Source organism: Podarcis erhardii, assembly GCF_964252035.2.
Source record: "Podarcis erhardii genome assembly, chromosome: 13".
NCBI classification, from domain to species: Eukaryota; Metazoa; Chordata; class Lepidosauria; order Squamata; family Lacertidae; genus Podarcis; species Podarcis erhardii.
Window position 1 is genome coordinate 38,606,537 of NC_138502.1, and position 24,933 is coordinate 38,631,469.

The 24,933-nt window shown below is 44.5% G+C and overlaps 1 protein-coding gene across 1 annotated transcript in view; it reads left to right on the forward strand.

Moving 5' to 3' along the window:
* Positions 1-5,375: 5,375 nt before the first annotated feature.
* The window catches only part of WNT3 (Wnt family member 3), a 45,657-nt gene continuing 26,099 nt past the window's right edge, over positions 5,376-24,933 (forward strand). The window contains exon 1 of the mRNA XM_081838155.1: positions 5,376-5,546. Coding sequence (XP_081694281.1) covers positions 5,467-5,546 — 80 coding nt within the window. The 5' untranslated portion in view covers positions 5,376-5,466. The remainder of the gene's footprint in view (positions 5,547-24,933) is intronic.

A 24,933-nucleotide genomic window follows, 5' to 3' on the forward strand; every position in this document is an offset into this window, starting at 1 on the left:
TTAAGCTACAGAATTAACAACGCAGGCTATATCATTCAACTTTTCTCAAGCACGAATTTTGATCCCTTTCGAATATAGCAGATATATGATAGCTAGGTTTACAGTTTAACCTTCCTCTGAATATTGGCTGCCCGGAGTTCGGGGGACGACAGCAAAGAGGGCTTTATTGCTTTCATTCCCTGAATTTCCTGGAGATACCTGGTTGGCCAATCTGAGAAGATGCTGGGCCCGATGGACTCTTCTTCCTATGTCCTCATGTCCATTTCATGCTGTATTTTTTATTTATTTAAATACCATATTTTTCACTCTATAAGACGCACCAGACCACAAGAGGCACCTAGTTTTCGGAGGAGGAAAACAAGAAAAAAAATATTCTGGATCTCAGAAGCCAGAACAGCAAGAGGGATCGCTGCGCAGTGAAAGCAGCAATCCCTCTTGCTGTTCTGGCTTCTGGGATAGCTGCGCAGCCTGCATTCGCTCCATAAGACGCACACACATTTCCACTTACTTTTTAGGAGGGAAAAGGTGAGTCTTATAGAGCAAAAAATACGGTATCTCTTTGCTTTCTTAAAAAAAAACCCACGACAATAAATAAATTTAAAATTAAGTGGCAAAACTCCTTTGCGTCAGTTGCAGGGGCCAATCAGCACTATGCACTGTCAGCCGCCTCTGCTGAGCTAGATAGGGCCCCAACCCGATTCATCTGAGATGGTTTTACATCTTTTAAGAGTCAGATTTTGTGCCCTGTCATCCTGATCTCCTGAATGTGACAAGCTGGCACAGTACAGCCTCCGGCTGTGCCCTTTCCTCTTCCTGTCTGGCTTTTCGGATCAGGAGTTTTTTGTTTTCTGCTGACTCTCCTAGACACAACCCACCATTCCTTTGCCTGCGTTCTAATTGTTCACCTGACTTCCAAAACCAGCGTCAAACTCTCCCCCTCAGGGTAGATTTCGTGGAAGTCAAGGCAGCTGCTTCGGAGATGGCTTTCACCTTTGCAAGGCCAGCCGGCTGATAATGCTGCAGAATGCGGGACAAGTACAGGCAAACTCTCCTCGGACGCGTCATGCGCCCTCTGGCAAAATCCACCGGCCATTTCCACTGTGGCTTTTTCCTAGGGTTAGGGCGGGAGCGGGGGAGAGCTCTCTGCAGGAGTGAAACAACATAGCTAATATATTTAAATTAAAGCCCAGGAGTTGAGAGCTAGTCAGCATTACGGAAAACATGACCCTTCTTACCCAAGCCAGGCTGCAACAGGACGGGTGAGGTGAAATTTGCTTGTGTGCCCCTGGAAGCAATGGCATGGGGTTCACTCGCTGGACGTTCGAACTGGACCTGTGGTATCCTGAACAGAATTAAAATAAAGATTTCTGCTGGGTCTTTTCATGGTCCACATAGTTCCACATGCGGCCTGTCCACAGTGAAGAGCCAAATGCCCCGATGGGAACCCCACGAGGAGCACATTGGAGACGAGCTCTGTTATTATGACAATTATTTTACTATCAGGCTGTTTGCAAGGTGGTCCCAACGCCACTCTCATTTCACGGAAATCACTTGGGAGATACCTGTGCCTTTTGCCTCATAACTTTCTCTCTAAGAGACCTAGAGACTTGCTTTAAAAAGGAGGGGAAGAGTCTGCAGTGCCAGTGAAAACCACCATGGGTGCCATGTTGGCAACCCTCGGTGTAGTAAGTTACAGTCCCCTCTTAACTGATACACATGTATAGAAATGGGCTGTGGCATGTTTTGGATCGCAAGGATTCAATCCCCACAACGTGTCCACCAGATAGGACTGGAAAAAACTTAAATCCTGGGAAACGGCTGCTGGTCATTGTAGAAGAGGAAATGTCAACGTGATACCTACGAGCACTAGAGTGCTCAAAAGCACCTCCTGTGGCACTGTGAATATTCCCTCAAATGGGATACAGTCATACCTCGGGTTACAGACGCTTTGAGTAGCGCAATTTCGGGTTGCGCACCGTGCCGAACCCGGAAGTACTGGAACGGGTTACTTCCAGGTTTTCGCATTTGCAGAAAAGCGCTAAATCGCTTTGCGCATGCGCAGAAGCACCAAATCGTGACCCAAGCACGCGCAGAGGGTTGCGAACGCTGCAGGTTGTGAATGTGCTTCCCGCATGGATCACGTTCGCAGCCCGAGCGTCCACTGTACTTCATAAACAAATTCCTGCTCAGTCCTGTTTGCATTGGCTCAGCTTCTCTTGCATTGAACACCCCACACCTAAATATGTCCACATTTCATTGGAGGTCAGGGTTGGGTACCCAGCTTCGCAGCTTTTCTGAGTGGAAGAGAGGTGTAAAGAGCTTCTCTCTATGAGTGAGCCATTTTGGAGCCATTTTGTGCTATGTGCGCCTCCCACCCCCCCGGCAGCCATTTTGTGACCGGCCTGCAAGACAATTCCAATGTACCCACTGGTCAAAAAGGTTGGCGATCCCGGCTGTAGACTGTGCTGAACTAGGCAGGCCAATATGGTCTCTCTCAGTTAAAGGCAGCTTCCTTTATTCCTCTAATTAAAGAAAGGAAAAAGGAAATCAGAAATGCACCTACTTACCACAATTGAATCACCACATTGTTTGATACAATAAAGTAGCTAAATAAAAAGAAGTATTCAAGGGGGGCCAGTATTCCGGGTTAAGTGATATGTGCCCATTAATCTGCAATGACCATTTCAGCTTGTCACTTGCATTCATTTATATTATGATTTTAAAATTATGAAGTTACTTCTGTTAAGTTGTGGGTGAACATATCAGACGACACAGCGATTCTTCAAACAGCTCTTGTTTATTCACAGGCCAGAACAGAACTGAACTGAAGGGTTCAGCCAGCCTGCTTATATAGAGCTCCACTAGAACGCAACAGTAACCATTCTCTGTAACTATCCAATCACTGAACGTCACTTTCAATCCCTTATTTGCATATGTGGACCTGAGTGAAAACTATCTACAGTATCCCCCTGCTGGCCCAGGGTGAGAACCTCAGTACATAACAACTTCTTTTTAAAGCGAGCTGCATAACTTGCGCATGCTCTCTAGTGCCTTTGGAGTGGTAAACCGCTGCTTGCGGGGTATCAAATTTGAAATCCCCGCTCTCTGTCACAAAACGCACTTTGTTAATCACCCTATGATCCATGAGTGCTGTAGGAACTCCGAAAGGTCTTGTAGCTGTACTCACCTGCTTGTGAGGTAAAACCATCTGTTTATCTACAGACATACACTGGATCGAGCTGTGCCATTCAAGTCATGTTGCACGGAGTCACTCTTAATGTACACATATGGCTGCTACTGGTGATGAGCCGTCAGTCTTCAGATATGACAATCAATCAATATCAATCAATATTGATTGATTTGGCAATAAACAAAGCTCAGGTCACCAAGGCACATTTCATATGTAATGAATCTACTGTTATATAACAGTATGAGCACTGTAACACCCACCCTTAGTGTCAGTGTTTTATTTATTTAAAGGGTTCAGTGCCTTATCTTTCCTGGCAATTTTGATGTGCAAGGCAGCTAGCAGCAGATACAGCGAAACAATTATTTGATAATAACTGGTGCAAAATCAATTAAGAGTGAAGTGGTCTCCCCAAAATAAATTCACCGGCTGACAGCATTTGGATAAAACCTCCCACCAGCTTTCAAATCGAAGCACTCCTCCCCAGATGGCCAAATTTGCCGGGAAGCAAGCAGAGATTGGGCTAGGCAGGCTCACTCAGGGAGTAGCTCCTGCAACTGAAGTGTGGCTTCTGAAAAAGGAAGACACGGAGCAAGGAGCTGGATGTCAGATCACATGCATGGATTGACCTAACATGGTCTAAGAAGCCACAACATGCCCTCATGTCTTTGTGTGGGCTGTGGTGTGTGTATCCACAGATATTATAATTCCGGGCCCATTCTGTGTGTTAGGCAGAAGGAAGAAGTTGGCTGAGATGGTAAGATTCTGCGCTGGACAACTAAAAAATTCAGGTGAGGGCGATGTCGTATTTTGGATTTTCTCCCTCATTTAAATCTTTCCACTGGCATGAAAAAAAAAAACACAACAGGCTGCCAGAGAGAAATGTGTAGCATAATTCTCTCTCTGATACGCTTGTTTACTACTCCCAGGGTGTCGCTGTTTAAAGCTAGGAAGCATTCAGAAAACATCCTCTCTCTCCTGCAATGTGAAGCGGTGCTGTCCAGAATTGTACCACTTTAGCCTGCCAGGTCAGTGTAATTGTACAGAACACTCCTCCGGTGAATTTATAAGGCAGGTCCATATCGCGTACCCGTTTGACACGCAACACCCAAAGTTCTTGCTCATATGAATCGCTTTGGGCATTTTCCATGCGCTCAATTTTTAACATGAAACTGCACCGGCTGTTGGCGTCCATCCCCTTCAAAACACCTCTGCCTCCCTCTTTCTTGCTCGCACCTTAACAACATTCAGACGTGCACGCAAAGGGGGAGGAAGTTTCTGACATCAAGTGTACAAAATCCCCCCCCCAAACCCCCCAAAATCTTTTGCTCTGGGCAAAATGCCATGCCTCTCGTAGGTGTGGGATAACCCTCTGTGAAGGACGGAATCTCTCCTCACCCCAGTGAACTGATCTTCTCAGTCTCAAAAGTGCCCTGCGAAGAATGTGAGCGAAAAGCTGAATTTTAACCAGACCTGAGCCCTTGAGCTAGGGTGGGAAAGACGTCTAAATAAAATAGGAATGGGTCACTCGGTGCCTAGTTAACATGGACCTGCACATCGCGAGCTGCACTGAATTTTGCTTTTTGCCATTTAGCTGCATCTAGTGCATTTTTGCTGCACTGAAACGAAATTCAGAATCCAGTTACTCCCTCCCCTTTCCCGCCCCCCCCTTCCTTACCTTCCAAGAGCCTTGCCTTATCGTGTCACACCAGATGGGCCATGCAATGCACATCCCTGGGAGATTTTTAAAATATATATATATATAAATATATATATAAAGAAGAAATCTTGTTAGCCTGGAAAACTGTCTTTCAAGGTTTGTCTGTTCCCTTCCCTTGGCAAGCGGTAGGAATAAAGTTGCAAAAGCAAAGGGGGGGGGGTAGAGAGAGAGAGAGAGAGAGAGAGAGAGAGAGAGAGAGAGAGAAAGATGTTGGAATGATTGACAGCTCTGAACTATAGGCTCATCCCTTACCTTAGGCCATGCAATCCGATTGGCTGTCTCCTGACATCCCCAAAGCGCAGCACTTTTTAATAGAAGCTTTGGGTAGATCGTCGGGGGTGGGTGGGGGAAAAGGTTCAGTGAGGTGCATTTCTGACAAGGCATAAAGTCATTTTCCCCACTTCGGGAAGACTTTTCCCTGGGCTGTTTTTGGTGGGGGTGGGTGGGTGGGGGTAGAAAGGGCCTGGGTTTTTTTGATTTACTTGTTTTTTTTGTACTTAAATGTTTTTCTGCAAACTTTGGGGAGAGTGGTCTTCTCCTCAGCACCAAGCCTGGACTAATGGATTACCACGTGCTCGGATTAATTTTAGCTTTCCTCCTCGGTGATGCCAACGTTTTAGCCGGTTATCCCATTTGGTGGTAAGGCTTAACTTTCCCCCTCGTCTCAAACTTTTGGCAGCTTGTTTTTCCCATTTGCATCCTGTCTCTGCACATCCTCAATTCTCTCTCTTAGTGCCCTGCTTTCATTCACACGTTTCTATTCTCCCACTTTTTCCATGGTTAATGCAAGGTTTCTCATTTTGGAAGGGTGACGTGCCTCTCAATAATTTTTTGCATTGATAGCTTGATAGTTCGCCTCCCAGCCTCAGCCCTCAGTAACTTCATATAATGCCTCTGAATGTAATTTTTAGACACCGGATGAGAATGTTGCAAAGCCAGTTGCAAAGGATGGCATCTCAGAGGGAGAAGTATAATTCAGATTCATTGTTATTAAGTGTTTTGGCAAGGACCACAATGGAATACTGACAATGTTTTTTTAAAAGGCCATTTGTCAGATGTGTCTTTTTGTTTTAAATAATGTGACCATCCTTCAGTCTCCTCTTAAGTACTTGACCTGAATGGGTAGTGTGTGTCTGTTTTCTTTGGCTATGCTACAATTGTTCTCTTTAATAATGATGATTTGGTCGTATGTAAAGTCATTGGGCTACAGAAACACGGTTAACGAAAACCGAGCAAGTTACAAGTTCTGATTTGACAAAGATTTTTGTAACGGCTTGGAATTTTACTTCGCTGCTTTGCACGGAAAAGCAAATGAGCAATTTCCGCTCCTACTGGAGTTGTTTCTAGGCTCCAACAAACCAAAAAGATAATCACTAAAGAAAATGTGGTCAAAGACTTTGTATTTTGGGGGGCAGAGACTTACAGTAAAGGCAAATCTAAGGTTCATTGAAAGATGTCAGCATTTAATAATTCAGTTTCCCTTCCTGGCAATTTCTCTCCTGATCTGTTAAGATTCCTCCTTGATGTATATGTGGTGGAAAATGCTCAGCCAAATGTGACTAGAAATCACAAAAGCAATGTTAACTTGAGTAACACCTAAAGAAGCCTCTCTTCCATCTTTCAAGAGTCCTTTTCATATTATTCATTCCTTAAGTCCTTTCTAAGCCGACACAACAAAGAAATGAGCTAAAGTAGACTGTGGAAATAGGCTAAAAAGGGACCGTATTTTGAAATTCGATGTTTACTGTAAAGCTCTGCTTGGTTTCCCTATTTTAAAAACATGGAAGAATGAACATTTAGCACATCGGGCAGTATTTTATATTATTATTGTCACGTTATGTGGGAATAATATAGAGACTTAAATGCCGACAAAAACAAGCCTGTTTCCCTTGCTCTATGGACATGAGGGCACAGCCTGGATATTTCTTCAATTCAACATCCCTTCATTTAATCAGATCTCTCTTAACCCCAGTTTGATAAAACCAGCTTCCTGCATTGTTTATTGGGCACCTCTGAACAACACCAGAGTTAAAAGCTTTGTTAGAATTGGAGAAAGTGCTAATGAGAGATGCATTTGGTTACCAAACACAGCTTTCAGGGAGTCCAGTTGGGTTTTCTGACCAAAACAGGCCCCTAAATCTTAATTAAGTCAACCACTTTTGAAACACAAAGAGGTATCTCGATATTTCAATGACAAGATCTGTTCTTTTAGCCTTCTCAAATAATGGCAATAAGAAGGGATTAATTGCCTTCTTTCCCTATAGTTTCCCAAAAAAAAAAAACCCTGTCCTCACCTCCTCAGATCCACTAAGGGGTATCTTCAATGACCTCATAGAAAACAAAGGATGAAATTTTTGGTTGCGAGAATCTAGATGACGTAACATATGTAATTTAACAGGGTTTGCATTCAACATATTTTAGGAGATCGGATTTTTAAAGGGTCAGCAACCATTTCAGGGAGGCAATATATCATTGTCTGAATTGAACTTTTTGCTTTGACGATTATGAAGTAGGACGGCAAATACTATAAGAATTTCGTTGAGTACTAAGACCAAAAACTTTGTTTTGCTTTTCGTTTAAAGGTGATTACAGATTTGAGTACATTAATGTGCGGTTGAACCTGAGTGTACATTTGTCACAAGCTGAGATGTATGTTCTAAACCTGGATCTATCTTTTTACTCTAATCTTGCTGGATATTTTCTGCCCTTCCAGTCCAGTTTATTGTTTTTGGCTGACATAACACAGGGCTCCCCAACCTTTTGGAATATTGGGAGAAATTATTGCGGAGATCGTGAAATACTCATTTCCCAGGAGAAAACCTAGTGATGTTCAGACAAAACAGCTGAAACACCTGTACACATCCCAAAACAAATAAAACACAGACAAAAAAAAAGGCAGTGCTTGCCCCCTGAAGAAGAATAAAGCACCACCAACCCCTCAATATAAAAATAAAAATTTAGAGAGACATAGAGCTTTGGCATGAGCCAAGGATAGTGTCTGAGGGTGCTGTGGTGCCCATGGGACCACATTGGAGAGACCAGATAGAAAGTGTTAGTTCCTCCACCTTGCATTTTTCACCAGATATTAAGAAATGGGTTGCAAAGAGCTGAATTTCAAATCTGGAGCAAGCCAGAGAGCCCCTTGCAACTCCCCCTGCAGGATAAATACATTTGGAAAGAGCTTAGACAGTAAATTAACCACATGCATGTCAGCTCAGAAGTAAGTAAGCTCCATTGAGTTCAATGGGACTTATTTCCAGGTAAGTGTGTATAGAATTGCAGCCTAATACAACCTTCAAACAATGCAATAGAGGCAGATTCTATAGCCTGAAACATACCCATTCAAGCCCCTTCACGGTTTGGCGGTTTAACAAACACTGAGCAACGCTATCTGAAAGAACACAAATGCTGGCAAGTATTTAAATAAATTACTTAGCTCTTTTTCAGCAATGAGGTGGAAGCTGCAGATCAGCAGCAAGCCACAGACTTTTAAACCCAGGTAGCTGGGAGAGTCGCAATCCACTTCTACCTTTTAAAATGCTTATACCTCATTGTTTCAAACAAGCAAGCAGACAACGCCTCCCTAATTCTCCAGTCTAACCAGCAATCTGAAAAAGAAATAATGTAATTAGGAATGCAGTTCTGGATATGGGGCCAAATTTAGACTTGTCGGGTTAAAAGTATCCAGTTTATTCCAGCTGCAAAGTCTGAAATTCAGGTGCAGGTGGTACCTTCTCTAGAGGAACTGTTTAGAGGTGTGGTTCTGGGAAACAAGGATGGAGTGGCAGTAATACGGGGAAAATAGAAAAGAGCAGGAATGTTTGCACAGTTTCCAACTTGTCTGGAATTCTGGGGATGAGGCAAGGATTGTGCTGGGGGAGGGATAAACGGCAATGCAAAATGCAAGTAGCATGGGCAAGAAAGATATTTAGCTTCACCCTCTAATACGAATTGCCTGCATGTACAGTATATCCCTGCTATGAGGAAAAGATTTATCTCGCTAACTTTCTACCTGCTGCTTTGTCGTTTCTGCTTGTCCTAATTGGCTTCCGTTAACACATCTGATGTGTTAGCTGCTGCATATTTCATCGTTCAGTTGCCATTAAGCGGTATTGTTGGCAAACAGACTAGGCATAGACAGTACAATCCAGTGGAGGTTTTCCGCATCCTTCCACTGACGTGAATCGAATGGTGTGTTCCGATCTGTACAAACTGGAGAGAGCTGTTGCAAGGGCTATAGCTTCAGGCAGTTAGTCGGGAAGGGCAAGTGGTGTTTGCAGATTAATGCAAAGAGCAGTCGTCGCAGGAAGATCAGCTTTGCAAAAAAGAAGAATCTCTATCCAAAACAGAGCTCCCAGTTCCTGGGCAAGACCGTTCAGACGGTGCTATCATTCCGTAACGAATGTGTTGAATTCTGTGACCACACCCAGCCCAAATCATTTCTTTATGTATTAGATTTATTTGATTTACAACTCCTTCATTATAAGATGTCAGGGCAGTTCACAGAATAAAATCATCAATAAAGTAGGCTGAAGGGGGGAAATGGTATTGCCACTGCTCAAGGTATTGCCACTGCTCCTCCAAACAATTTGGAAACGTCTTTCTAGGAGTTGTTGTCTTAAAAAGAAATGAAAAGGGAGATTTGACGTAGGGTGCCATGGAGCAAAAAAGGGTAGCAAGGCATGTGCTTGCAGTATTCTCATGCCTTGCAGAATTCAGCCCAAGGATGAGTGCAAAAATGTGTAGACACAGCCGAAGGTGCGACCTGCAAGCAGGAGGATATACTGTGCCAATGTTCTCTATGAACCTAGGCCATGTCTGGGTCAAACAGGGGTCAGAGGTCAAAGCCTTCTCCTGGAGGCAGAAGGTGACAATGCCAGGGTCAAGAAGCAGAGCCAAAACAAGATGCAAATTATAGGCCAGAGACCACAGAAGGTTTACTTAAACCAGTGCACAGTCAATGACTTTGTTCTCGTCCACATTAATAACATTCAAATTTGTGTACAAATAGCACATATAACCTGAACATGCACACATGTGCACACACACACACACACACACGGGCTTTCAGCCTGTTGCATCATAGCTGTCAATGTTTCCCTTTTTTTAAAGGGAAATTCCCTTATTCCAAATAGGATTCCTCGCAAGAAAAGGGAAAAGTTGACAGCTGTGCTGTTGCATAGGACTAAGCTTGAAACTAAATACAGTGGTATCTCAGGTTACATACGCTTCAGGTTACATACGCTTCAGGTTACAGACTCCGCTAACCCAGAAATAGTACCTCGGGTTAAGAACTTTGCTTCAGGATGAGAACAGAAATCGTGCTCCAGGGGTGCGGCAGCATCAGGAGGCCCCATTAGCTAAACTGGTACCTCAGGTTAAGAACAGTTTCAGGTTAAGAACGGACCTCCGGAACGAATTAAGTACTTAACCCGAGGTACTACTGTACAATGGAACCTCGTGTTACGTACCGTCCTCCTTACGAATTTGGGTTATGAGTTCCACTAACCTGGAAGTAGGTTCTCTGGGTAGTGAACTTTGCCCTGGGATGCGAGCGGAAGTCATGCACCGGCGGCACAGCGACAGCGGGAATCCCCATTAGTGAAAGCGCGCCTCAGGTTAAGAATGGTTTCGGGTTAAGAACAGACCTCCAGAATGAATTAAGTTCGTCACCAGAGGTACCACCGTACCCCTCCTCCTAACCTTGAAGACCCCTACCCGCTCTGTGCCCTCTATTTGACCCATGGCACAAAAATTGAGGGAGGGAGCGGTTGCCTTGGTTTGATTTGATCTAGCAGCTCAACTACTGCAAAGCTTATTTAGAACGGTTTGCAGAGGAGCAGCTGTCTTGCAAAGTGTTTCTGTTTCTAGAGGCCAGCAGGCTGGTGTGTTGTCATTGCAAAAGAAAGGGGAAATGTTCCGGGAACTTAAATGAAGATGAAACAGTTTCGAGCATATCAGGTGATGAAAGGAGATCAGTTTAACATGGGGGAAGCAGTTTGATCACTGGAGCAGTTACGTACGGTGTAACTTGTTGCAAAGAAAGGACCAGGCTTAGGGCTGCTTCATATGGAATGGCATTTTCTAATTGTACAGCGGTGCCATGCTGAAATTTCTGGGGGAAATGTATATATGTGCGTGTGTATATCTAGTATACATCTAGTATCTAGTATCTGCTTTACTGGATTTACGCGTTCTGAAAAGTCTCACTTGGCTGCAACTTCCCAACATGTGTACACACAGCAATATAGACGCATACAGTAATCTACACATTTTTTGCACATTTGCTCCTAATACTGTAGGCAATTCATCACATTTGAAATGCCACTTGGGATCACTTATTTATTTTTTATTTATTTAATGGCTTCTTCTTGCACAGGCCACAAGGCAGCGTACAAGAAAAACAAGTAGATACGTATACATAAAATCCATTAAATAAATAAATAAATAAATAAAATACCGCAGTCCATTAAAAACACACAACAAATCACTGAACGGCAATTGCTAAGAGCAGAAGCAGCAACCAGGGGACTCCTTCTCCAAATACCCCCTTGAAAATAGGTGTTTTCTTGACTAACTGCCTGAAGCTATAGACATGTACGCGTTAGTTATTTGAAATGCAGTGAGTCCATTCTGCTCCCCCTCCCCCCCCATTGCTGAGTCTAAGGTGGTATTCCTACATTGCTCCATAAATGGAGCAAGGATGCCCCACCCAAAGCCCATAACCTGATTTATTTCCCTGTGATGAACTCCAATTCAATGAAGCTGTTGCCTGCCCTATGCGCAATAGCTGCCTGGAATGTACACACCTCAAGCTTCCGTTTTCGAAAGGGATAGAAGGTGGCGCGTCGAAGGGGGGTGTTTCTTAAGAAGCTACAAATTGCAGCCGACATCATGTGCACTCGGCTCCAAACACCAGCAGTGAGAGCATGCTGAAGCCGGAGTCAGCTGTGATGTGCACATAACCATAGAGAGGTGTGGCCAGACATACCTCAGTAGGGAGAGAGTTCTAATTGCAAGGAGCCACCACCAAAAAAGCCCTTTCTCAGGCCCTCATACCAAGTATTTCATCCCACTCAGGGACTCCTACGAGGGCCTCATCTGCTGATCTCAAAGTGCAGGCAGGTCTTGTTTAAGTGAAACACCTAAGATACCTTATATGTTGTTGTTGCTTATTAAATTTGTATACAGTGGTACCTTGGTTCTCAAACTTAATCCGTTCCGGAAGTCCGTTCCAAAACCAAAGCGTTCCAAACCAAAGCGCGCTTTCCCATAGAAGGTAATGCGAAATGGATTAATCCGTTCCAGACTTTTAAAAACAATCCCTAAAACAGCAATTTGACATGAATTTTACTATCTAACGAGACCATTGATCCATAAAATGAAAGCAATATACAATTTACTGCAGTCACACCATCAATCAATCAGTTGCTGAACTGGGTTCCACACAGTCACAAAAAAGCCACAAAAACGCAAAATAAATAGAAAAAACAGGCAGACCTCAGCGTAACACTCAAATCGGAAACATAACAATCAAAACGGAGCATGTTTGGCTTCCGAAAAAAGTTTGCAAACCGGAACAGTTACTTCCGGGTTTGCAGTGTTTGGGTTCCAAGTTGTTTGAGTACCAAGGTGTTTTGAGAACCAAGGTACCACTGTATACCTGGAGATCTCAGGGTAGTTAACAAGAAGGGGAAAAATCACAATATAACATACATAATAAAAACAAAAAAAGAGCAACCCAATAACACTCCCCAACACTTATTAAAAGGGCATTGGATGTCAATCAGCCAGGGGCCTGGATTTTGCCTGGCACCTAAAGGTGTATAATGACCAAACCTCCCTAGGGGGAGCATGCAGAAAAGGCGCATTTTCATGTTGCCACCCTCCGGACCTCTCGTAGAGGAGGCATCTAAAGAAGGGCCTCAGAAGATGATTCTGGTTCATATGGAGACAGGCATTCCTTAAGGTATTGGGGTCCTGAGCTGCAATATATATGTATCCCTGAAGAAGGAAAGTGCAGAAGCAACCAAAATAATTCACTGTAATTCAGTGTGGGGAGAGTTAACAGCTGCGACCTACACACTCAGACTTGAACCTCCACAGGTTCTCTGTTCAAGGCTCATACCTGTACTAGTAAAACGTGAAATCAAGTAGTCATTCCCCTCCAAGAACACAAGGAAGACTGTGAATGTTTTGTGGCGCGGTTTGTGGTTGCTTCAAAAACCCGCCATCGTCAGGAAACAAAATGGATCGAGTTCCCTGGGGTCTCATCACAAGAGCACTCAGATAAGTGAACCCAGAGAGGCTTTCTTGACGGCTGCTCTCCAACTCTGGAACTCGCACCCAGAAGTATTTTTAGAGACTGGATTTCGTTTTCATCACCCAAAATTTTGACTGCGTGCTTCAGATGCTTAAAAAGAACAAAACTTGGCAGCCGATAATGTTGGGGGCTAGCTGCCAGTCAGTGGGCAGGCGGCAGCTGAAGTGAACCAATGAGATGCCACCGCCGTTTTGCCCGTGCAAATCCAAAAATCGGCATCCGTGCCAACTTTCCAGGTGACGCAAATGAATTTTGGAGGATGAGCCATCGAAGGGAGACAGTGGCTGAGCTGAGCTTTGGCAGTAAAAACAAGCTCTAAGCTAAATACCATCAAATCCTTGCCCAACTTACTAGGCCAGGCTACAGATTCACAGTGTTATGGGGTATATGTAGGATCATCTCACCTTCATCCTTACTTCAGAGACAGACACTGATAAATAGAGCATCCTTGAAAGATGACTGTCCAACCGTTCTGTGAAAACCTCCCAACATGGAAGCTGCCTTCAGAGGCAAGGGCAAAAGCACTTTGGACAATCTCAGACGCCTACATTATTTTCCCACCTCCCTGCAGTCGCCCTAAACCAACTGCCCATCCCAATTCTTTAGTGGCCTTTATATTCTTTATGACACCCTTTTAAATGCCTGAAAACATAATATATTGTAAGGTAAGGTAAAGGGACCCCTGGCCGTTTGGTCCAGTCGTGGCGAACTCTGGGGTTGCGGCGCTCATCTCGCTTTACTGGCATAGGGAGCCGGCGTACAGCTTCCAGGTCATGTGGCCAGCATGACTAAGCCGCTTCTGGCCAACTAGAGCAGCGCACGGAAACGCCGTTTACCTTCCCGCCGGAGCGGTACCTATTTATCTACTTGCACTTTGACGTGCTTTCAAACTGCTAGGCTGGCAGGAGCAGGGACCAAGCAACGGGAGCTCACCCCGTCACGGGGATTCGAACCGCCGACTTTCTGATCAGCAAGTCCTAGGCTCTGTGGTTTAACCCACAGCGGCACCCGCGTCCCTTAATATATTGTACTGAGTGCCATAAATGTACTGCATGTTAATGTTTAGCTGTAAGATTTTAAGATGCCCAGTAAGAAATTTCAGGAAATTCTGATATTTACTGGTTAATCTCAAGAACAACCAATGGACCACCTGAATTGTAGGAATTGCCCGTAAATGTTAAGATGCACCTTTCCCCTGACATGGACTACAGTATATTTGTGTGTATATCTAATATTTTGCACTCTTTTAAAACTGTTGCCATCTGAGTGCCTAGTTTAGGAATGCAAACGGTACCCACTTACGTAAATGGCTGACCAAATAACAATATCAGAGACCTTGGAAGAAGTCTGCTGCAATGGCAAATTGCTCGATTATATTCTCTCTACACACTGGATGCTAGATCATAAATAATTGTGCACCACTAAATTAGTGAGAATTAAGATGATAAGTAAATTTGAGGAAAAATTATAAACCTTTTGGAGAATTTATAGATTATATTTAAATGAATTTGACATAAGAGTGTAAACAAGATGATAAATTGCTGGCAAGAATTGGCAATGATGCAAATGGGAGCGGGAGGCGGGAGGAAGTCCAAAGATGTTATGAAAAGATGTTATATGTTATACTGTTTTTTTATTTTTGCATTCATGTTTGAAAAATCCAAATAAAATATTATAAAAATATATTCTCTCTACACAAAGGGAGAAATGCTCCTAGTTTGGACATGACATTTCTATCTGGCACCGTCTCCTACAAAAATAAACTTGGTTTTGCCACCAAGATGCCCTCCTTGTCCACAATTTTATTTAGCCTATTTCCACTGTTGTGGCCTGCCTAACACCCTTCAACATATACACTGATATTTTTTTAATGTGGAATTCCTTGTTATGTTTTGACAGTCAGTTTAGGCTGGCAAACAGGGGGTCAGAGTGCCTTGACACAGTTGCATAAATTCATGGAGATGTTTGGGCGATTTCCATCTCTGTGATTCCATCATGATCCAATGAAGTAAGGAAGGATTTCCCCTCATCCTTTCCCTGGGGCATCAGAGATTGGATGTTGTATTTATAGCATTTATTATAAGTATTTGCAAATTACCGTTCCATAAAAATTCCCGGGGCAGCTTACATAACAAGAAAATGCAGAGCAATTATGAGGCAGGTACAACCAATCCAAACCATTACGAAGCACGGTAATGAAAAGGCAGCGAGATCTTAGAAGCCAGATAAAAACAATCAACAGAAGCAACATTAATTCTAAAAAGGCCTGGCTAATGTTGAAAGGAAAACAAAAATAGCTGAAAGGTGAACATTTCTGGGAAACACAGAATGGACTCAAACCATATCATAAATATCAGACTTCAAACTTTTTTTTCCAGATGGGGATTCCAACAAAGGAGTCTAAAATTAGGATTTCATCCAAATCTGCTTTAGGCTGCAATGCTATATACACTTACCAAGAATGGGCGCCCATTATTATTATTATTATTATTATTATTATTATTATTACCCCGCCCATCTGGCAGGGTTTCCCTAGGCACTCTGGGCGGCTTCCAGCAGAATATAAAAACATACCGTAATAAGAAATGTACTCTCAATAAAATTTACTTTTACGTAAGTGTGCATAGGATTGTATTGCTAGCAGGGACGGGAGGTAATGTCAAGTTCTGGTTCTCTCGGTTTCTCATTTTTTTTCAATCTTAAGCTCAGTTCTCCAGGTTTCTGCAGCAAATTTCCTTTTTAAAAATCCTCATGAAAATCCTTCAGGATTGTAGTGTGAATTTCTCCCGGTGCACACATTTTTTTCTCTGAAGGTTGGACTAATGTACACATTTTTTACAGGAGTTTTCTCCTAATATAATGCAAGTTGATGTTATTTACATTAATATATTCATCTGTTATAACTGCCCCCCCCCCAAAGACATATTGCATTTTTGGTAAACATCGTTTGGTTGGAGAACTGCATTGTAAAATTTGGAGAAGTGAGATTTTGAAGGATGGCAGAGTTCCAGTTCTCATCTTGTTTGGGAAAGTGCGAATTTGATAAATATGGCTTTATATGCAAATCAAATCTATTTTTCCCCCCTGTACCCCTAACTGCCAGAACATAATTTCCTTGCAGAGGGAGCACTTCACAGTGCTGGATTTACGTATAAGCTAAACAAGCTATAGCTTATGGCCCCACTCTCTGGCCCCCCCCCCCAAAAAAACTGGATGTACATTTCCAAAATATAAGATAAAAAAAAATACAAAATAAAGCCTACATACAGCAACAGTGTTTGGTGTTGTGTAGGCTCCTATGATGTAAGTCATGGGCCCCACCTGCTAGCCTGCTCCCTAAAATATCCCTAGTTTATATATGGGGTTAACAGACGCGGGTGGCGCTGTGGAGCCCAGGACTTGCCGATCAGAAGGTCGGCGGTTCGAATCCCTGCGATGGGGTGAGCTTCCGTTGCTCCGTCCCTGCTCCTGCCAACCTAGCAGTTCGAAAGCATGTCAAAGTGCAAGTAAAGAGGTACCGCTCCAGTGGGAAGGTAAACGCCGTTTCCGTGCACTGCTCTGGTTCACCAGAAGTGGCTTTGTCATGCTGGCCACATGACCCGGAAGCTGTACACCAGTTCCCTTGGCCAATAAAGTGAGATGAGCGCCGCAACCCCAGAGTCGGTCACAACTGGACCTAATAGTCAGGGGTCCCTTTACCTTTACTATATATAGGGTGCCTACATTCTGCATGTGCAAATGGCTTTAGATACCTATTAGGTCCACAAATGACCGCATAGTATATACAACACAAAAAACAGCAACATTTTATTGTTGACAAAAGACAGCTGGACATATAAAGGGCCCCATTACCTTCAGTAGCTTAGGGCCTCCTCAAACCTAAATCTGGCCCTGACTTCACGCATTAAGTGTCCAACTACAAAAAAGAACCCAGTGTGTAAATGTCACAAACATGCTTTTGCAAGATCTGTATATATCATACTACGAGTGCCTGCAGCAGCTCCTTGTTGAATGCAATACGTGAGATGTGTTTACCTGGAAGTGCGAGTAAAGCCTGCCTGCTGCTACTGCTGCTGATGATTTGGGGCGGTGCAAGCAAATGGGTTGATGGGAAGGTGCTTGGGGCAGCTGGAAGGTGCAACAGGAGTTGACCGAACTTTGTGGAATGTGAACTGCTGCCGTACAGTAAGGGGACGGAGCGCAGCTTGACAAGCTCCCAACCTAAAAGCTCCAGGCTGATCTGATAAACGATGACAAGACTCCTGAAAAATGTTTAAACCTGTTTCTCCTTCCCCCTTTCTTTCTTTGTGCTACAATGCGGGGCGGTGGGGGAGCTAAGGGGCTGCAAAATGGAAAAGAGAAGGGTGAAAGGGAACAAAGCAGGAAAATAGCAGTAGCTACAGGAAGACAATACTAGAGTGTCTTTATTTATCGTTGTTGTTATTTATAGAGCAGCTAAGGAAGTACTCTGGAAAGAAGGTCCTTTTCTAGGAAACGGTGGCCTGCTGAAATGAATTGTCTCAGACCTGGGAAACGCACTGATTCAGGGCTGATCTTTGCCTTTCGATTCAGAGTTAGCTTCATCAGAAGTGCGGCTAAACCGCTTAGGAAGCCATACCGCCAACTGAGAGAGCAGAATAAAATCTCTATAAACACTAAGTTGCTGCGATTGAAGCAGAGCTCTTTGCAACAGCTCAGCTCCTCTGCAAAGGAGCCGGGGGCGGTTTTGCAGGAGCCGAGCCGGTGAAACGAAATTGGTAGCCGCAGCAAGGGCGCAATTTTTCTGCAACCCAGTTTTAAAGACTAAGCAGGTGAAATCTGCACAGGTAATACTGTCGAGGCAAATCAAGACCCCTTGCAAGACTTGAGCTCCTCCACAAGATGTTATGGGCTTGAGCATGTGTCCTGACCCCTCCCTTGATGCACAATAGGCCAGAGCATTAACCAGGTTGGTGGTTTTAGCCCACCTAGGGACGGACAGCTGTGGCCAGGATTCCTGCATTGCAGGGAGCTGGACTAATGACCTTCTGGCTCCCTTCCAACTCTAGATTTGGAATGGCCCAAATGTTATTTTGGGGTGTAAAACCCTTGGCCCCTAATACTTAAGTGTGGCCTGGAGAGATATGAAGTCTCGAATCATAGAATCGCATCTGGCCCAACCCCCTGCAGTGCAGGAAAATGCAGCTGTCCCATACGGGGATCGAACCTGCAACCTTGGCGTTTTCAGCACCACGCTCTAACCAGCTGAGCTATCCAGACTTCCCCATGTCACTGACAGACTGGTACCCTACAGGAAGCATAATTGCTGGCCCAGTGCTACCGTGCCCAAACCAATAACTGCCAATATAGATATATATGAACAAGAATATGGGGCAGTACATCCCCCCAAAGACTTTGGGACACCCAAATTCCACACCTGCATTGCTGGTTGGCTGCTGTAGTTGAGTTGCATTCCAGGCCTCCTAAGAAGTGTGGGGTGTGAAACACAGAGCAGTCAAATACAACATTCCTAGAGTGGACATGTTTAGACATGAAGAAGGATGTTTGTCCAGCCAGTAGATAAACTTCCTGTTTCCTCCTGTGCTGGGACAAACTTCCTCTACATGTGATGAGAGGTGGGCGTGACTTTACCTGTGCAGGTAACAAAAGCACAGGACTGGCCACCACATCTCTCTCTGACTCCATTCCTCAAAGAAGCAACATCTCCTTAGCCTAAGATGCTCTCTTGGCCAGCCAAGAGAGGACAAAGGAATTATCTCCTTATGGGATAGATTCCACGTGTATATATGTTGTAACTCAAGTCTGCCTTCTGGGATCCATTTGTGAACAGAACGTGTGAGTAAACTCTTTTAAACTTTCATACAAGGTTGTGTCGTATCTATTCTTTTTAGGTAAAGGTAAAGGGACCCCTGACCATTAGGTCCAGTCGTGACCGACTCTGGGGTTGCGGCGCTCATCTCGCTTTATTGGCCGAGGGAGCTGGCGTACAGCTTCCGGGTCATGTGGCCAGCATGACTAAGCCGCTTCTGGCGAACCAGAGCAGTACACGGAAACGCCATTTACCTTCCCGCCGGAGTGGTACCTATTTATCTACTTGCACTTTGATGTGCTTTCGAACTGCTAGGTTGGCAGGAGCAGGGACCAAGCAACGGGAGCTCACCCCGTCGCGGGGATTCGAACCGCCAACCTTCTGATTGGCAAGTCCTAGGCTCTGTGGTTTAACCCACAGTGCCACCCACGTCCCACCTCTATTCTTTTTAGGAGGGAATAAAAGAGGAATTACCAGAAAACTTATTTTAGAGGCTTATGCAAGCCTGCAAACCTATCCGCTGTGTAAGTTTAAAAGGGGAATGTTACTCTGCTAAATCAGAGAACTTGTTAACACAAGTTGGGAAGGATATAATTAAACAATATATCCTCTCCTGCCTCCCTGAACATTCCCACAAGAAGAGCCTGCTGGACCAGGCCAGTGGACCATCTAGTCTTCTCACAAGCCAACCAGGTGCCTGTAGGAAACTATGAGCTGTGTGGACTTTCCAACACTTCATTGGATAACCACGAGTTCAAGTGTTACGAAAGAGGAAGGAAAACTATCCCTACTAACCATGGTGTGCTTAATTTCATAAGCTTGTATAATGTCACCCAGTGCTTTTTTTCCTAAAAAAATTAAATGTTTATTAGGGGTACTCTCATTTTCCTACTCATATTGAAATACTGCCCCTCAATGAAGCCAGACTTAGATTCACAAAATGTTTAGGTTTAGGTTCTGCGTACCCCCAGAAAAAAGCACTGATGTCACCTCTTACTTCCCTCTCAACTAAAAAGCCCCAAACCTTACAACCTCGCCCACATAGAGGAATCACTCCATTCCCTTGAATGTTTCACTTGCCCTTTTCTGAAACTTTTCCAACCCTACAATCGACTTTTTGAGGTGATTGTAACTGGTTCAATCTGGTACACAGAACCTTTTGTGTGTGAAATGCAACAGCAAGCATCCTGGGCCCATATCAATAGTGGCTAATAATAATATGCATAAATGAGGGTTTGGGGGTGTGGTGTGCATCCCAAGATAAGATTTGCACTGTCATAAATCATAGATCCACATGAAGGGCTTTCACCTTCCAGGTGCCTGTGTCTAGCACAGCATTTCACTTTGGGGTAAATCACTCTGAAGCAGGCTTTTCTCCCAACTAATATACAGTGGTACCTCGGGTTAAGTACTTAATTTGTTCCAGAGGTCTGTTCGTAACCTGAAACTGTTCTTAACCTGAAGCACCACTTTAGCTAATGGGGCCTCCTGCTGCCGCCACGCCGCCGGAGCACGATTTCTGTTCTCATCCTGAAGCAAAGTTCTTAACCCGAGGTAATATTTCTGGGTTAGCGGAGTCTGTAACCTGAAGCGTATGTAACCTGAAGCATATGTAACCTGAGGTACCATTGTATGTATAAATGCATAAGAATCTGCGAGGGGGGGTGTACACCCCAAAAGCTTGGAAATAGAACGAGAACACTGAAATGCAATAATAATAATAATAATAATAATAATAATAATAATAATAGTTTATTTATACGCCACCAATCTGGCTGGGATTCCCCAGCCACTCTGGGCAGCTTCCGACAAAATATTAAAAATACAATAAAACATCAGTGGTTCTGATGTTTCAATGATATAGCGGTTATTCCTTATACGGAGGAACTCCCTCATTAGTACGTGTAAGTGTATGCGTTTTTTAATTAGAGGGGGGGAATGTTTTTTAAACACTGAAATGGAACGGTGTGGTTCAGTCGAGAAAAGAAAAGTGTGGGGCGGAGGAAGCCTGTTCACCTGTGTCTCTCCTGTTGTTGTTGGACCCGCATTTCCCATCAGCACCAAATAGCATGACTAAGAATGAGGGATGCTGCCCTGGAGCAGGGGGTTAGGAGAGGAGGGTTGCACAGTGGCATAGCGTGGGTTGCCGGGGCCCGGGGCCATGCAGAGGGAGGTGGGAGGGAAGGAAACAGACGGAGAACACATGCACCTTCAACTGCCTAACGGCGTCCACGTCACACAGGAGATCACAGAGATAAGAAGAGTTGTTCCATTCTCTGGCGAGGTCACTTCCTGGATCACATGGGGAAGCCGTTTTCAATGGAGCCCAGCGATGGAAGCATGTAGCTGTATCGAGGCAGCACCGGGGGTTGGAATTTCGCGCCCCTGTGTCCTCTGCCCACATGCTACGCCACTGGGTGTAAAATCCCCTTTCCCTGCACCGTACAAGCATAGAGGAGGGAAATAAAATTTTGCCTGCCCGTGCACACACACAAACTGCTATAAGGAAACTGCTTAATACCACATGCCATGCTTTTAATTAAACTGTTAAGTTGTGGGTGAACATATAAGACAACACAGCGATTCTTCAAATAGCTCTTGTTTATTCAGAGGCCAGAACAGAACTGAACTGAAGGGCTCAGTCAGCCTGCTTATATAGAGCTCCAGTACCACGTTACTAGAACAACTTTCTAAAACTATCCAATCACTGAACATCATTTTCGATCCTTCATTTGCATAACTCTCTGCAGCATCCATCCAATCACTGAACGTCACTTTCGATCCTTCATTTGCATAACTATCTACAGTATCCCCCTGCTGGCCCAGGGTGAGAACTTCAGTACATAACATAAACAAACCAATAGCAAGTGATCTTACTAATGGTTGCTTTTGCCATTCTGAATACCTCCAAGAGGGTCCTTTAAGCTTGCCTCCCTGCACCTGAAAGCCCTTCTCCCCTTTCCCCATAGACATCTGGATTGGTCATGGTGTTCCCTGGTTTTAAGATGTCGGCTTAGCTTCCTCCAACCATCACCACCCCAGATCTCCTCCCCAACATCTCTCTCTAGCTCTAAGTCCCGGTCTCTTTCCCACCTGCCCCAGACCCCCGATTTCTTCAGAGCTTGTAGCCTTCGAAACAGGAACACTCCCAGATCCCAAGTCATCAGCCCAGTTACCTAACTTGGAAGTCCTCTTGGCATTGGCAGGAGGAAGAGATGCAGAGCAGAGCCGGTGCCAACTTCGTACCTCTCCTTGCTGCTAAAAATAAGCCGCTGCTTCTTGCCCCCAAGTCAGGTTACCTCCAGAGGTAATGACAACAAAGCAAGCAGCCAGTTAAAGAGCAATTATCTCAACCTAATCGCTTCCCCGGGGCAGGGAAGGCTGCCAAAGCTCAGCACTGCAGCTCTGCGGAGATGGTTCTTCTTTTCAGAGTGGGCCACACCTCTCATTGTACAAGGAAAAACCTTCCATACCTACAGGGGCCTGTCCTGCCAACTAACTCCCCGAATCTGGCCTGATAACCCACCCCACCCCTCAAGCTTTTAGAGTTTACAGTGTGCTTATTGCAGATCATATCCCCTGGAAACATTCATAATTTTCCCCATTTCCCCAGTAGTATTAAATTTGAATACAGTGGTGCCTCACAAGATGAAAATAATTCGTTCCGCGAGTCTCTTCGTCTTGCGGTTTTTTCATCTTGCGAAGCACGGCCATTAGCGGCTTAGCGCTATTAGCGGCTTAGCGGCTATTAGTGGCTTAGCGGCTTAGAAAAAGGAAAAAAAAAGGGGAAAAACTCGCAAGAACTCGCAAGACGTTTTCGTCTTGCAAAGCAAGCCCATAGGGAAATTCGTCTTGCGAAGCACCTCAAAAAACGGAAAACTCTTTCGTCTAGCGAGTTTTTCGTCTTGCGAGGCATTCGTCTTGCGGGGCACCACTGTACATTATTTCAAAGCAGCGGCAGGGAACTTGTTGTTGAACTACCGTTCCCATCATTCCTGACCATTCCCATCATGCTGGCTGGGACTGATGGGAGCTAGAGTTCAGCAACATACAGCTTGTCGAAGGCTCCCACCCCACGCTTTAAATCCCCAGTAAAAGAACCGGAAGGGGCTTTTATTTGTTTATTTTAATTGATTGCCGGAAACCTCAATAAAAGCATCTGGGATATCACTGTACCTTCTGATCCTGATTACTCAGAGCCAGGGAAATGCTGCTTTGCACATGCTCAGAAAACTCTTTTCAGCTGCAATGAGTGTCAAAGACTTTTTGCCTTCCTGTTGCAGCAAAAAAAAAAGAGAAAAGTTTTGCGGTCATGCATTTACTATGGCATTATTATTATTATTATTATTATTATTATTATTATTATTATTATTTCTTAGCTTTATGTGCCACCCTTTATCACAAGATCCCAGGGCAGTGTACTGCATTAAAAACACACTTGACAGTGCATCATAATAATAAACATAACAGACAGCATAATAACAGACAGCATAATAGTAAAATAATCATAGTAACAGTCCTCACAACCTCCTTTCACAGGCCATAGATTATTTAACGGCTAAAGGCCTGGCCTGGGTAAAGAGGAATGTTTTTAGCCAGACGCCTAAAGACTTGCAATGTTGTCGCCCGTTGAGCTTCTGTAGGGAGAGCCTTTCAATACGAGGAGCCACCACAGAAATGACCTGTTCTTATGTGGCAACCCTCTGAACCTCTCAGGGAGTGGGGACATAGACAAGGGCCTCGTATGACAAGCACATGGTCTGGGTCAGCTCGTATGGGGACAGGCGGTCTTTAAGATATTGAAGTCCTGAGACGTGAGGTTTTATAGGTCAGCACCATAATGCCAGGTTTGGCATTAGATGCTCAAAGTACTTGTGGACTTAGGAGTCCATTTCATCAGATGCAAAGAGATGGATGGTAGGTATGGAAGACCAAAAGTTGGGTTCAACTAACAGGCAGTTAAACTAGCATCCATGGTGATGATGATTCATTCGAAGCCTAAGGGTTTAGGGCTAGTACAGTGGTACCTTGGGTTAAGAACTTAATTCATTCTGGAGGTCCGTTCTTAACCTGAAGCACCACTTTAGCTAATGGGGCCTCCCGTTGCTGCCGTGCTGCCGCCACACGATTTCTGTTCTCATCCTGAAGCAAAGTTCTTAACCCGAGGTACTATTTCTGGGTTAGCGGCGTCTGTAACCTGAAGCATCTGTAACCCAAGGTACCACTGTATTGAAATTGGGTTGATTCAGGGGCTGAGCCTGGTCTCACACTGAGCCCTGAGGAAGCCCTGTACTAACACTGTTTGTCTTGGCTCATGAAACCATACCTTAAGACTGGTGGGAAGCCTGGGGCCCTCTTTATGGTTGCTGGATGGTGACCCCTGGCCATGCTGGGTGGGACAGCAGGAGAAACACAGGATTTTCACTAGTGCATTGCAGGGCTGGCAGCTCTCATTTTTCGAAAGAAATTGCCCGGGATCGCTCAGAGGTGATGCAAAAATTGAGTGGATAGCTGGATAGCTCAGTTGCAAGAGCAGGAGACTCTTAATTTAGGGTTGTGAGTTCGAGCCCCACATTGGGCAAAGATTCCCGCATTGCAGAGGGTTGGACTAGATGACTCTTGTGGTCCCTTCCAAGTCTACAGTTCTAATGCTCTATTGTTATAAGTGCTCTTCAGGTCAAGTCTGTGTCCAGGACAGCTGTCTACCAGCTCCACCTAGTACGCAGCCTGAGACCCTATCTGTCCATGGACTGTCTCGCCAGAGTGGTGCATGCTCTGGTTATCTCCTACTTGGACTACCTCAATGCGCTCTACGTGGGGCTACCTTTGAAGGTGACTCAGAAAATGCAATTAATCCAGTATGCGGCAGCTAGACTGGTGACTGGGAGTGGCGG